The sequence below is a fragment of the Zootermopsis nevadensis genome, unplaced genomic scaffold (assembly GCF_977971745.1).
Source record: "Zootermopsis nevadensis isolate Lab colony 2312 unplaced genomic scaffold, Znev_1.0 Znev_ptg000032l, whole genome shotgun sequence".
NCBI classification, from domain to species: Eukaryota; Metazoa; Arthropoda; class Insecta; order Blattodea; family Termopsidae; genus Zootermopsis; species Zootermopsis nevadensis.
The window spans coordinates 2443008-2458105 of NW_028259164.1; the positions used below are offsets into that span (position 1 = coordinate 2443008).

A 15098-nucleotide genomic window follows, 5' to 3' on the forward strand; every position below is an offset into this window, starting at 1 on the left:
AGTTACATTAAATTCCTATTTTATATTACGTGTCAGTAATTGAGCTTGATAATGGACGTAGGCAGACCACGATCTAAACACACACTTTTATCAAGACCTAAAATCCTTCCCTCAATGTATGTTCTTTCCTTAAAGTGATAGACAATTTTCACACCTGTGTATAAACAAGGAAAATTGTTTTAGGTTGGATATGGGAAGGAATAGAATATAATTTATTTGCATTCCATAGATCCTTCTTACGCCCAAGCCAAGGATGTACGTCATAACACAAATACAATACTTGTTTCTAATACAAATATAAATTATATAATAATGGCAGTAATTTACAGTCAACTACAGTATTACTACAAAAATAATTACGCAATAAAGCATAACCACCTTTGTTTACATGTTTTTTTATAATAGCTGAGAGTTGTGATCGAAATATACTTTGGACCCACAATAACAAATCTCCTGTCCAGCATTGAATGGATATCAAACAAAGATGGCTGTGTTCTTGGATGTTGCACCATGTAGTCATCAGAGACCTGATGATAGAGACATCAAGCACCTCTGAAACGTCGGTAAACATTACCAGACTACACGGTGCGACAACCGACAACTCTGTCCGCCATGAGAACGTGAAATCTCACAGGTTATAAAAGTGCAAAATTTGTGACGTTGGCAGCCCTTAGACTATTTTGCATATCTATAAATCCGAAGTTGTTGCACCTGTCAGCATTACAGAAAGTCGTCGTGTTTGTGTGCTGCCATATTTTACAAATTTGAAATACCAAATGGGAGAAATAACCTCACTTTTTGTATATTCCTCCCTGTCCACAATGGCTTGGAAAAATTGCCTTTACTTTTTTGACTTAGAAATAAATTAGCCGTTATGAATTATGTTCAATTCCCAATCTACTGTGCTGTCCACGAGCAATACAATGAGGTTCCCAAAACTTTATCATGGTTAGTAACTGTTTTTAAGCCCCTTATTTTATGATGACACGAACAAGGAAAGCAATTTTGTGTACTATACTATAATAAATGCCACGAAGCATTCTCAGAATATATCCCGGACCTCAGTAGTGCCATCTTACACGCGCATGTTGGTATTATCTATGTGCGTATCGATGAAAACCATGTGACTGTGGCTGAGTGTTCGTAATGGCCGTTTGTGCCTACAGCTGGTTTTGTTGTTAGGTATAATCGTATATTACGATACATTTTATATAAGCACTGTTTTTCAGTCGATAAACATTTTACATGTTCATTGGGTTCCCTCAATGACCGAAGAGCAAACTCATCTCAAAGGACAACTTATATCTGAAGATAAGATACGAACGAATTCAGTAGCTTCTCTCTCTTCTTCCGGAGTATCAGACGAAGTTTCCTTACTTCCAGAAGTGGCCTTTGCGCCGGGTTCTAATAACGGAGGCACAATAGATTCCCCAAGAGTCAATCGTGAGAACCAGCCGCTCTTAGGGCGGATGGAATCGGATGTCACGTTCAATAACTTTCCAGGTAAAGAACAATGAAATGCTGTTTTAATTATCATTTAGCTCGTATCAGGTGGGTATGAATGATAAGAAAGTGATAAACGTACATTTTACTGTGCTGCCACATGTTTGTATTTACATAGGTGCTGTTTAAATGTATGCCACATAAGCGTGTGTTCACAGCTGGTTGCCTACCATACTTTGCAGAATATTGGCTTGTAAGAGTCAAGGTGAAGCAGTCTGTTGTTAACAACACTTCAATTTAAGGGACAAGAATATGCAGTGCGAGTTCGATTTAATATGTGAATGTATTACAGATGATCCTCTGTTTTGTGATCTGGTACGGCAAACTGAAGTTGCCATAGATACTGGAATTTTTCCAGAAAGGATATCCCAAGGATCCAGTGGAAGTTATTTTGTTAAAAATCCTACAGGGGTTAGTATTACTCAGTTGTGTTATTTGTTTTAAAAATATTGTTTTTGTTTTCAATATGCCAAAATTACAGGTGCCTATATTTTTTGTTGATTTCATATATTGTTAATGGTGTCAAGTATTTAGTCAAATTTCTATCTAACAATTTACTGTAGTGTAACATTAACGTGTTTGACATGATTGGATTTAATATGGTGTAATGTGTGTCTGTATTCACAGAAAATTGTGGCCGTATTTAAGCCAAAGAATGAAGAGCCGTATGGACGGTTGAACCCCAAATGGACCAAATGGATGCATAAGCTGTGTTGTCCATGTTGTTTCGGCAGGTCTTGCCTCATACCAAATCAGGGATATCTTTCAGAGGCTGGAGCCAGTTTAGTTGATCAGAAGCTACAACTTAAAATTGTTCCCAAAACAAAGGTACATGTAACTTCAAAATAATATTTCTTTTTCATAAGGCCTATATTTAAATAGTGGTAAGACAAAAATTAAAGAAGACATATGTTACCATCTGAAAGATGCCACGTGGAAAAACTAGGCATAGAGTGGATGGGGGTCCACTGCCCTCATATGAATATGGCATTGAACTTTAAGTTTTCATAAAACGAGGGAATTCTTTGAGTAGCTTAGTGACTTTCAGGTTCTTAAGGAAGACTTTTTCCCATAGAATTTGTTGGTTATAGATGGTTATATTATCAAGGTTTTTACAGTTTTGAGGAATCGTCAAATTTGTTTCCACTGTGATATAAGTAACTTAGGTTTGGGATTAGGAGACAGATGGTAATATGGAGGTATATTTTGCGGTAAATTCTACTGTTTCTATAAATATGCTGTGTGTGTGTGTCTGTATGTTTAATTCCAGTAAATGTACCTTTAATTCTGTGTGTACATCTGCAATTTAAGAGTGGATGCTAAGTATTTCAGCAGTTGGGGTTCAGAAATAATACGTCTGTAATCAGCTGTCTTCAGTATAACAGATTTTTTATTAGTCACAGAAGAACAGTCTAATTATTATATTACATCCTCTCATTAATTATAAAAATAAATATATAGCATAAATGCTTTAAGAATGTCGTAATTATGTATAAATTTCATGCTGTATTTGGTAAACTTAAAAGCAACAAGAAATTTTTTGTGGTTTCATGTGTTATGGGGCTCAAAAAGGTACACAATTTCAAGTTTTTTTACCACTAAGAGTGTAGGTTGATAAAAGTTGTTTGGATGTTGAGTAGAATTAGGGAACTACTTTATGAGACTACCAAAACTTCTGCAACTACTTATGACTGAAAACTGTTCTCTTATCTATCACATATTGCCTCGTTAATGGCAGTATTTCAAAAATACATCAATGTCTGTTTCTGTATTTTTCCTGTGGCAGTGTGAATTTTTTCAACACAGAATTAGACGATGAAAGCATTTCTAGAAGTGAAATGTAAATTACTACTGAAACCACGGAGAAAGTTTGTGGGCGAAACACTTATATGTACTGTAACGTCAGATAAGATAAACTACCTGTGAGTTAAGGTTGGATAAGCATGGAGAGATATGGTTGTGTTTTCTACGTCGCATGGAATATTTATCAGTATATGTACACCTTTGGGTCCTTTAACAAAATGTATTATAAATATTATAATTTAAAATATTTAAAATACAGACAACCCACATAATGTGGAAAAATCTTAGGAAGATTTAGGAAGGTGTAAGAATTATTTTTAGTAGTTCTTTATGAGGATTTGTTCTCAAGGCACTGCAGACTAAGTTTCTCTCTTAACGTCAGCCATGACGATAATGATGGGTTTATTATTGGATTATCAGTTTACCAGAACTACGAAAGTTATATATCAGTGTTCGCAGTAGAAGTATAATCAAGAAAATAAAGTCTTTTCAGAAGACAATGCAGATCATTTAACTGTGATTATGTTTTTTGAATGACTAAAGTAAATTAGCATTCATTTTTATAAGTTTTGATGTAGCCGTGTCACTCGAATGTATCTACGTACAGTCAAGAAAAAAAATATTGTTACGCACTCACTTTTGACGTCTTAGATATGAAATACGTGACTGTCGGAATATTTCTATGTTGAATAGGTGGTGAAACTAGTAAGTGAGACGTTCAACTATCCGCGGATTGATCGAGAGAAGGCGCGGGTGAAGCGTGCCATTATGGATCAGTTCCCCACTGTTGGCAGGCGTTTCAATAGAATTGGTCTAAGGCCAAAGGTAATATCGAGTGTTCTCTTACTTAATCTTTATTCCTCGATCAGATTTATATGTGGATTTGTGGTGATAGAAGCATTCATCTGTGTCAAAGCTTAGACTTTGGCAGTGCGAATAATACCACGTTCCTGTCGTGGTGTAGAGACGTGTGAAAAGTGCCTCATGGTTCCCCACCTCAGAAGTGGATTCCTTCACTTTGTAAATTTGGCAGAAAACATTAATTCTTAATTAAAAATTGGAGAACTGCAAAGCAATTGAATACTTCAATAGGTAACTACCACTTCAATAGTCTTCAAGAGTTTATAATTTGAAGATGACTGTCTTCTGGGATGTTGGTTGCCCTGATGATTCAGGCGTAAGTATCGCTAAAACTCCAGTCATTATCTACCAGACTACACGGTGCAACATTGCGTAAGACAGTCGTCTTTATACTCGCCACTGTAAGAACCTGAAATCTCAACAGAGTTCGTAATTTGATTGTATATTCGCAGCTGTGAACTAATTATCTTTCTCTGTCTTCTAGGTGGGATCGTTTCAGTTGTTTGTAGTTGGTTATAAAGACGCTGACTACTGGTTAAGAAGGTTTGAAGTAGATCCTTTGTCAGCGAAGGTGCAACAAGATTTTCAGCTGAAGTTCGAACGGCTAGTAGTGCTTGATTATATCATACGAAACACCGATCGGGGTAATGATAACTGGCTTATCCAGTACGATCAGACGAACATTCGGTCAACTACTGATGCCGGTGGCGAGTTAGAGGATGCAACGGTGTGTAAGGTTACGTTGATTGAATTTCTATTTTACATTTTGATATTTGGTAAATTGTACTTCAATATAGTATCGACAAATGCCAAATTAATTATATTATCTAACTACGTGCCCTAGGATCTTTGTCAGTAGTCACTCAGCTGATAAAGAAGGTTCCTGCTTTTATGGGTCCCGAAGGTGTATTACTCTGTTTATGAAATCCTTCCATTGGACTATATCCAGAGCCACTTGGATTAATTCTGCACATGAACTCCCTGGTTCTCTAAGATCCATTTTAATTTTGTCTTTCCATTTCTGCCCAGATTTTCCATTTGCATTTCTTGATGTTCTTGTCGTATGATAATGAATGTCCTTTACTGTCGTCACCACCGTATAGCATTAAAGTTTGTGCCTGTGTATATAAAACTGAATTCATTTGTAATTCAGGATGAATGGTGAGACGCTAATAAATTCAGTGAGACGTCTTTTAACAGGATTGGAACGTGGTACAGTATCCAGAGATTTCAATTGCAGCGATCGACAATGGTCTAGCGTTTCCGTTCAAACATCCTGATTCATGGAGAGCTTATCCATATCACTGGGCATGGCTGCCCCAAGCTAAAGTTCCGTTTAGCAAGGAGACGCGGGAACTCGTCTTACCTCAGCTCTCAGATATGAACTTTGTCCAGGACCTCTGTGATGATCTTTATTTACTGTTTAAGGTCAGTTCATTTTATTGGTGATGAATGAAGTATGTGTCGGTTCTGAACGTTTCTGATGATGGTGTGTTATACTTAGTGTTATCGTCGGCGCAGTAGTTTTTGGCAGGTGGAGAAGCTAGCGGAGTTGACGGATGGACGTACTCTGTGTACCCCAGGTGGCAAGGTCAGTGTATTTCTTTTGTTTGGGCATTCAGTCCGATAAGCTCCTCGGTGCAGTCAGCATTATACTATCGCACAAGTGACTCGCTCCTAGCCTTCCCCTTGAAAATTCCACCGGCCAAAAATTACTGCGCCGACCATATTGGATTTCTGGATTTTGTCCATCATCTGGTATTGTGAAAAGAAAACAGTGTTTTGGAAATCTGGTCTGTTTCTGTAGATCACTATCTTCTTTGATAGTAGAAGTTTACCGACATTCTAGAGATACTTGCTGTCACCATCTTCAGGGCTGATGATTACATGAGACAACAACCTAGAAAACAGCCAGCCATCTTTGTTTTTTTTTAAATACTTTTCTTTTTTTAAAAAAAATTGATATATCAGTTGCCCAAAGGGTTTTAGTATTTAGCGGTAAGTAACTTATTTCATGGAAAATAAACTTTCTCTAGCCATTCAGCTGGTACAGAAGTTTTACTATTTTTATGAAGCTGAACACCCATTACCATGTCTCAAGAGCCAATTGAATCTAGTCCACAACTTCACACCCTTCTCTCTTTCTCTCTCTCTCTTTAAAAAAGATTCACGTTATTGTTATCCTGTGGATGTCTGTGTCTTCCAGACAATAGCTTCCCTTCAGGTTTTCTGACAAAAATTTTAATGCATTTCTTATATCCTCAATGTGTGCTACATATTGTCCATCCTTTTCTACTATATTTCGTCACTCTAACACGTCGTGAAGATTACAAATTGTGTGTGTTCTGTATTGTGTGCAGAGTGGATTTTGAGAGGTTCTTTTATTTTTATATACAATTTTTAATACATTTTAAAGCATATTCTGGTTTCGTTTTAAATTTCAGCAAGATAAAGGATTTGATCGACACATGTTTGAAAGGCAGATGAGCGTAATGAGAGGGCAGATACTCAATCTGACGCAGGCGCTTAAGGATGGGAGGAGTCCAGTGCAGCTCGTACAGATGCCCGCTGTCATTGTGGAAAGGTATTATTTCTGCTTTGTAAAAGGAAAGGAATAATTGATTTTTATATGAGATGAACCGAGATTATGTCACGGATAAATCATGGTGACTAATCATTTGGCCGTGGAGCACTATGCATCGAAACAAATGTAATTATATTAAAATTATTAATGTTTCTTGTGTTTGGGCAGTCCACAGTACAACTTTTCTGTGCAGCTGTAAATAAAATCATAATCGCCGACTGTCGATAACGGTCAAGGCACCAGAAGAAGAATAAGAATATTAACATTTAGTTTTGAAATTGAACTTGATTAAAAATGACTGGATGTAGGATAAGTTTTCCACAGTCCTCTTGGATCTGTTTCAAGCACTTCGCTTACAATGTGTGAGTTTCGATAGCTCAGACTGTAGTGATTGGTTATGTGCTTAATGATCAGGGCTCAGTTCTGGGCAGGGGTAGGAATTTTTCTTATTGCTGCCACATACAGCCTTTTATCCAATGGGTACTAACAGCTCACTCTGTTGGGGCAAAGCAACTGAAGTGTGGGCTTGCAGTTCATCTCCATCTGGTGCCAAAGTTAAGAATGCATGTCATTATCCCTTCACTCCCCCATACATCTTCATGGCTTGGTGCTTAATTAAGCACAGGGCGAACTTACGGTGCTCCCAAACTTTTCCCTCCACTTGTTTGTATTTCCAGGTCCAAAGGTCATGTAGGTACAACGTCACGCTTCCGTTCTTTCAGCGATACTTTCACGCAACGCTTCCAGAACAAAAGCCCTTTCTTCTCCTGGTGTTGATGGGATCATTACGCCCTTCAAAGTACTTCACCGTGGCAAGAAGAGACACGAATGCTTTGTTACAATGGCTGGGAGGTGGTCTATGTGATTTGACGTTGTAAGTAGGGGCAAAATTAATAAAGGGGTCGCACCGGTAACAGTCTGATGATGTCTCATACTTTTATCCACCAAGACTGAATTAACAGGTAGTGTCCGTTTAATGTATAAAATGCAAAGCCCATGTTCTTATTGTCCATGTTATATCACAAAATTAGAATTGTAATGTGATATGGTTGTTGCTGGCACATTTGTCTCGTACACATGAAGAGCTAAGCATTTTTATTTAGAATTTTGTGAGTGGAGTTCTGTTTACAGTTGATTATTGCACGTAAAGATTTAATTTGTGATATTTATTTACACTTCCTTTAAAGAAATGTAGCGGGATATTTTAAGGCAGTGTTTCTCGAGCCTTTTAGCACATTTAGTACATTTTTGGAAGTTAAATATTTTCGTAGAACCCTTGCACAAATATTTTTAAAGTTGTTTTTTAATGATCGTAATAGTTGCAAAAGGTTCATATTAATCAATCTTGGTTTTTTTGGGAAATTGTGTATATTGTATTTTCATAATGTGAAGGGTGAATCTGCTTTCTGTCCCAAGGGCCTTTATGTCAGGTACGGTGTCAGGAAATTATCCTGATGTCGTGTTCTGCATCATCTACTGCATCTTTCAAACCCGCATTTTTTTTTAATATCAGTTGTTTCCCCATTACGTTGTGAGATTTGAGGTTTTCATGGTGGCGATGATGATGACGTTCTGGGTATTGGCACCGTGTAAACTCGGTAGATGCCAACGTACGTTTAGGATTTGAGTTTCTCAGTGTGGTGAGTATGGCAGCAGTAGCACTGTGTGTTTTGATACAAGTTTGCCAATGCTGCAGAGGTTGTTGCTGCCTTCGTCATTGCCCTGATGATGGAGGCATCAAAGACATCTGAAATGTTGGTAAACTTCTATCAAAATACAAGGCTCTACAACTCAGAAGATGGCCATCTTTAATGTGCATTTCTTTGAAGCATCTGCAGTTGGGTCTACATGGTTCCAAAACCTAGAAGAAGATATCATCAAATGTTGCCCTGCCAGAGGAAGCGTAAATGGATTGCGTAAGCACCGAAAATCTGGTGGGAAGTATTCTTTCACTAGCGGTTGGAACGCTGTTCTTGTAATCCTGGGGTCTCGGGTTCGATTCCCGGCGGTGCCCGAATTTATAACTTGTGTTGGGCAAGGCCGTGGTCTAGTTTCCCTCCGGGGGCTTCCCCGGTTTCTCCGTGGCATCCCAACAATTACTCCATTCACACACAGAAGAAGGCAATGGCAAACCACTTCTGGGTCATCTGCCAAGAACGTATATGAACAGGTCCCAGTCCGAGAAGAGAAAAGGATGGAAGGATCCTGTTCATATGGACCTGTCGTCAGACAGAACACTAAATAATATAATAATAATATGAAGATACTGTGAATATTCAATTGTGACTGAACAAACATTGTTGCTGATCTGACTCTGTTGTTCAGCAAAAAATCGTTCAGAGTAGGATACTAGTCTGTGACGTTTATTGACATCCTCCAGAACTCAGTTTGGAAAGGACTTAGTTTTTTCGTGTTGCGAGATACTAATTGTTTTTATCACATATTGAATTGGCAGAAGTGTATCTTTGTGAAATGTGTGAGATGTATTCAAAGTCTTATAGTATGGACGTACCTGTCACAAAACAGTACACAGTTATTAACAAATCAAACAGCGCACCGTAACTGTGTATTTCAATTGATTTTCTGTCTGTATCAAACATCATTTTCTGTACCATTAGACTGTTTTTCCGTGTGGAACTTTGTGACCACCATGGTTTTGTGAAACACAGTTTGAGAAACACTGTTTTAAGGTATAGTTTTTCTGTTTAGTCTACGCAGTAACTATTTTGTAAGGTTATATTAAAACACCCCAAAAGTGCTGAATAATACTTGTATTTAATTAATTAATTAATGGAAAAATTCTTGGAATGATACATTTATTTCTTTGTCATGATGACATCAAAAATAATATAAGGATTCAGAATCTCCACTTCTGTACTCCCTGTTATTGGTAAGTAGCAGAATCTCCGTTGTGTAAAAAAAAAAGTACATTATATATTCATATTTAAATCACATCTTGGACCCTGCAATGTTGGCATATGATCGACCTTTTTCATTTCTTACGTGGCCATATTGAAGTTAATCAGTATGACACATCATACAGATGTATCAGGATGGCAGACTGGACCATGAGAGTTGTACAGCCTGTTCCAAAACCTAGGTGATAAATAATAGTTACTGGGTAATTAATTTTATAATGGTTTTTGAATTTGACTACAACATGAAGAAATTTTATTTCTGTTGGTTTCCAGGAAGGGAAATTGTTTTTCAGGAAAATTGTGTTAATGTCGTGCAACAGGAATGACGTGATGTGACGATATTTTTCTCCTCGTCAAGACTGCAGAATTGTGTGGATAAAATGAGTACTAGTCTATAAATAATTAGCTTTTAGTCATATTTTTAACGTGATCCAAAATTTGAATAGTTCTGTGTTGTTGTTCCTCACAGTTTTCATCGCATGTTCACCCTAAACTGAATAGATTTGAGTTCTCAGGTAACTTAGAACTCGTGATGGCTGTGTTCTGTGTTTTGACTTTAGCCAGCATCACTAAACTGCCTGCTTTAAGACCACAGAATGACCCCCCCCCCTTACTGTATGGCTTTGCTGCAGTGTGAGTTCTGAACTGTCTTCACCTGCCTATGCTCCACTGTTTGTATTGAAATGTTGAATGATTTTTCACTGTGACCTTGAAACATTCAATTTGGTTACAGTCACTACAGCTCATTTCTTGTTAGTTTACCGACTGCTGTTGTGGCATGCTGCCGTGATAGTTGGTTCTACATCAAGTGTGACACACTGTATAAGCATATGGTATGCACGGAAGCATAGCACATACACGTTGTTTTAATATGCCACGTGCCATATATAGCTGCAGAATTGTGCGGAAAACTTGTCCACTTCTTGATGTGTGGACATACAGTACATCTTACCATCGTCACACTGGTTTCTCCAGCTGCGTAAACTTACGTTTCTTGTTATATCTTGTGTTTTCCTACATAACAGTTACATTAATCATATCAGTGATTAGCTGTTTTCTTTTGTCAGTGTATATTATGTTAGTCGTCAGGTACATGTGTTAAAATGAGAAAGTCTTTTTTGTATTACCATATGTCTGTACCACTGTATATGGCAACTTTTTTAATTTATTTTAAGCTCATATGTCATTTTGTTGTCTTACACTCTTGTTATCGCCACGGTGGTCTAGCGGTCAGAACACTAGCCTTGTAATCCTGGGGGGTCCCGGGTTCAGTTCCCGGTGGTGCTCAAATTTATAACTTGTGTTGGGCAAGGCCGTGGTCTAGGCATCACGGAGTTTTCCTCCGGGGGCTTCCCCAGTTTCTCCGTGGCATCCCAACAATTACTCCACTCACACACAGAAGAAGGCAATGGCAAACCACTTCTGGATCATCTGCCAAGAACGTATATGAACAGGTCCCAGTCCGAGAAAAGGATGGAAGGATCCTGTTCATATGGACCTGTCGTCAGACACAACACTACAAATAAAATAACATTCTTGTTACTGTTGTAAATGAATTTCATGAGAGGAACTAATTATATTGTTTCATATGTGATAGCTTTTCTTTATGTGATACTTTACTAATCATGCCATAAAACAGGGACAGCCAGTTTAGTGATGGATATTATTGTCCCTTTTGTAAATGTTTCTTGGCAGAAAATTAATTGTATGTTCTATCTATTATGCTCTAACAGTTACTGCAGTTGTTTTAGGACTGGTATATGTATATATCACTTGTTACAGAAATATGTGCTCACGAGAAATGCTATATTTATGTAAACTTCCACTCTAAAGAATTTTTTTAAATTTTAGATTCTAATGCCAGGAATATTGCTGATTATCCCGACATAAATTACAAAAGTCAAATTTTAGCAGAGTTTGAGTCTCTTCGCTGTATTTTGTCTGCTGGTAAAACAAGGAGCATTTGCTGCATGTCCAGCCAAGCCTGTTTGCGAATTAATATTCTAGAGGTTGGTCATCTTTTATGCATCTGCAACATTTATTCCCTTTTGTCTTAATTTCAGGTTAGTTTTAGTAATGATGTTATGACCTGGTTTTTCTGTAACTTCCAGATGTTTTTAATACTGTAGTTTCAGGCACGTAGGAGCAAGTGTTTAATTTTATAAAGAGGTGTTTTGGTTCTGCTGTGTGTGAATATTTTTAAATATATTATTTCTTCAACATGTTGCTGAAGACTGTGAGTAACTTGTATCAACAAATTAATTATCAGCTCAATTTCAGTCTGTGTTTTTGAACTGTTAAGCATTATTCTCCTTCAATTTCTACAAATTGGTAGTACTGTAATTTCCAGTGTTTTGGTTTATTACACGATGTATATAATTTTCCTCACATGATTATTTTTAACATAAAATTAGAGCAGTTAAATTCTGGTTCAGACACCACATCCATTCTTCACTAGCCCGTCTTTTAAGAATCATCATTTTTTTGGGGAAAAAGGAGCGATAGTGTCGCTCTTATGTCAGTTAAATGTTTGTATAGAGATAAATGGAAACTGAAACCTATATAACGACCAAGCTACTCTGTTTTGTTAACCCGTATGCTCTCTTTGAATTAAAAATTAGTTTCTTGAAATTATTTCATCTAGATGTATAAAGTAAATATAATTTCTAAGCATAATGCATCTAGCTTAGAGTGATATACTGTTAGATTGTTTCTAATTTGTGTAATGTTATTAACCTCATACCAAAAACAAATGAGAATTGATATTTTTATAGCCATTTACATTTATCTTTACAACTGTACATTTTGAGTTGCTAGAAAAATTGCAGACTGTTTGGTACATTATCATTCTAGACTTCTTTTTGTGATTTTTTATGTATGTGAATTTTCTTCTCTGTTCTTAAAATTAATGATTCAAAATCAGTGCATTATTTGGAATGGAAGGTGTCAGAATGCTCATTGGGTACTATAACAACAATTCTAAGTCATGAAGTTTAATTTTTAAGTTTTCTAAACTCGCGTTAAATCCGAGGGACTACAAACTGAACATAGAAGTTGCTTGGATAATTATTTGTGTTTGAATTGATTGCTGATTTATATATAATAGGGTGATGTGATAATAAATCAAGCAGGATGCAAAATTAGTAAATGTATCTGTTAACTATCAGTCCAGATGTTAACAACATGAAATACATTTTTATATATTATTTCCTTACGAGATGGTAACTTAATTTTCATGCTTTGGACTCTTCCATTATATCGCAATACGTGGGTTTTGCTGTAAGTTTTGTGCGCTGTTATGCATTATTATATAAGAGTTAAACATAGATTTATAGACATATAATGAGATAGATAGAACTTTTTATATGATTAAGTCCATGGTCTTAGTAAGGCCTACATATCGGTCTTTATGATAAACATAACCTAACAATAAAATATGCATTCCATTTTCATTGAATGTAAGGTAAGTTCTGGTGTTAATTTTCTCTACTGCAGTGTATTTTTATTTATGTCCTTGTAGTTTTACATGGTCTGTTCCTCATATGTGTTTAGTTCCTGCCAGTTACTGCATGCTATTTATATGCGTTATGTATATAAGTCAACATTTTATTAATTGATGGATAAATGAATTGGATATATAGCAGAAAGGATTTTTTGTAGAAAAGTGAGCACACAGGGTAAATCCTTTGTAGCGAGAATGTAAGAACTAATCAGATCTGAATTTTTGCTTGGCTTCCATCTTTTGAATTACTAATTTTAAATGATTCTGGTTTCATCCTTTCAGAGACAAGTTCGCTGTCACTGGCAGCCATTTTCCATTAATTATATATGACTTACAGGGGAGCACATGTTTTTCAGAACAGTCTTACAGGAATGAGCAATGATTACAGTACTGCACTATCTGTCAGTTATCAGATGCAGAAGATTTGAGTAACCAGAGTGATAGTAGACTGGTTTATATTTTATTTTATTTTGAAAATGTAAGTAAAATTATTTCTTATAAACATTTCATTTCATTCTACATTGACAGTGGCTGTCTTCTTGGATGTATAACGAAGTTGACCAACATTTAATCGATGTCAGAAGCAGTACGCTACTCTGAAAAGTTATTGAATATATACCAGACTACATGGTGCTACATCTCAGGAGACAGCCATTTTCTTGTTCTTGTGAGAATCTCACATCGTTCTAGTTTGATTCTTAATGGTGAAAGATGGTCATATTTTGCAAGTAGAATAAATGTTCTAATCCAAAACCTTTTATTGAATGACATTCATTAATTGTTTAAAAATAACATAGAAGTACCAGAAAAAATGTTAATGGTTACAGGTTCAGATCTGCTTCTTGTGATCTGTTGTCACATTTTCAGACTGTACAGTGGTGAGCTGCTGCTCTTGGGTGCTAATAGTATTGGAGTGAACCACTGAAAATGACGGCAGAAAACCCGTGTTTATCTAAATTTTTATTTAATTTTCTAAGGTAGTGCAGAATTCATAAATAATCTGTGGTGTAACAGCCCTCTGAGAGCCAACGCCGAGTAGCTGGCTGCTGGCCTCACGTTCACATTCCTCAGCAGAGGTGAACGATCATCCAACCAGATATAGGGCGACGTGTTATTTTTCATGGTCCATTTACTACATCTTAGATCCCAATTTGATGTCTGCTCATTCCTTGTGGGTTTTGTACTCGATAGTAACCATGTTCATTTATTGAACATTCGCCTGTGTGCACTTCGTGTTATTTTATTGTTACTTTACGCTATAAACAAAAGTGTTTGATACGTGATTATTTAAAAAGTTATCTTTCTCTAGATAAACTAGATTTCTCATTGGTCATTTAAAAGATGCTGTTGATACTGTTTTCAAGCCATTGATTGTATGTAACTTCTACTTCAGTTTTAAAATCGTGTTATTTCGTAAGTTATCTGAAATTTGTGTTTCAGATTTTCTGATTGTGTTGTTCCTAAGGACTCTAAGAAAGTGAGTGTGAAGTGGATCAACCACAGGATATGTTTGTATCTGAATGATCAGTTGTTTTTATATAAGAACAGCATAAATGAAATTGTATTATTTTCCAGCACCTTTCTGTTTATACTGTCCTTATACAGTGATTCACACGAGAGACATGAAACTGTGTATTGTTGATTGAATTGAAAATACTTATGCGTGAAAATGAAAGATTATATTCTTTTGATTTTTTTTACATTTTTAGTCCTTTTCCAGTAGTTACTCAAGTTGGTAACTTACACACCGTGCAATCCACATTTCTTAATTACTTGTACTGCATTTATGGTTACGTATTGAATATAATGGAATCTTGTTATGTTTTCAGTCTTCCAGTTATTGGTTTACAGATCTATGAAATATAAACGTTTTTGTTGGCACTCTTTCCTGGTTAAATACACTATGAACAAAATTTCACTGCGAACA

At 36.4% G+C, this 15098-nt stretch overlaps 1 protein-coding gene across 3 annotated transcripts; it reads left to right on the forward strand.

Moving 5' to 3' along the window:
- Window positions 1-1053: 1053 nt before the first annotated feature.
- On the forward strand, window positions 1054-13136 carry Pi4KIIalpha (phosphatidylinositol 4-kinase II alpha). Of its 3 annotated transcripts, none has more exons than XM_022086796.2 (8): window positions 1054-1503; window positions 1796-1914; window positions 2131-2331; window positions 4000-4131; window positions 4652-4903; window positions 5368-5595; window positions 6612-6751; window positions 7474-13136. In XM_022086796.2, the coding sequence occupies exons 1-8, from the start codon at window positions 1266-1268 to the stop codon at window positions 7526-7528; spliced, it is 1365 nt and encodes a 454-aa protein (XP_021942488.1). In that variant the 5' UTR covers window positions 1054-1265; the 3' UTR covers window positions 7529-13136. The 3 variants fall into 3 exon arrangements, with proteins under 3 accessions (XP_021942488.1, XP_021942486.1, XP_021942487.1); XM_022086794.2 differs by having other exon boundaries at window positions 1056-1503; window positions 7429-13136; XM_022086795.2 differs by having other exon boundaries at window positions 1057-1503; window positions 4652-4894; window positions 7429-13136.
- Window positions 13137-15098: the final 1962 nt, after the last annotated feature.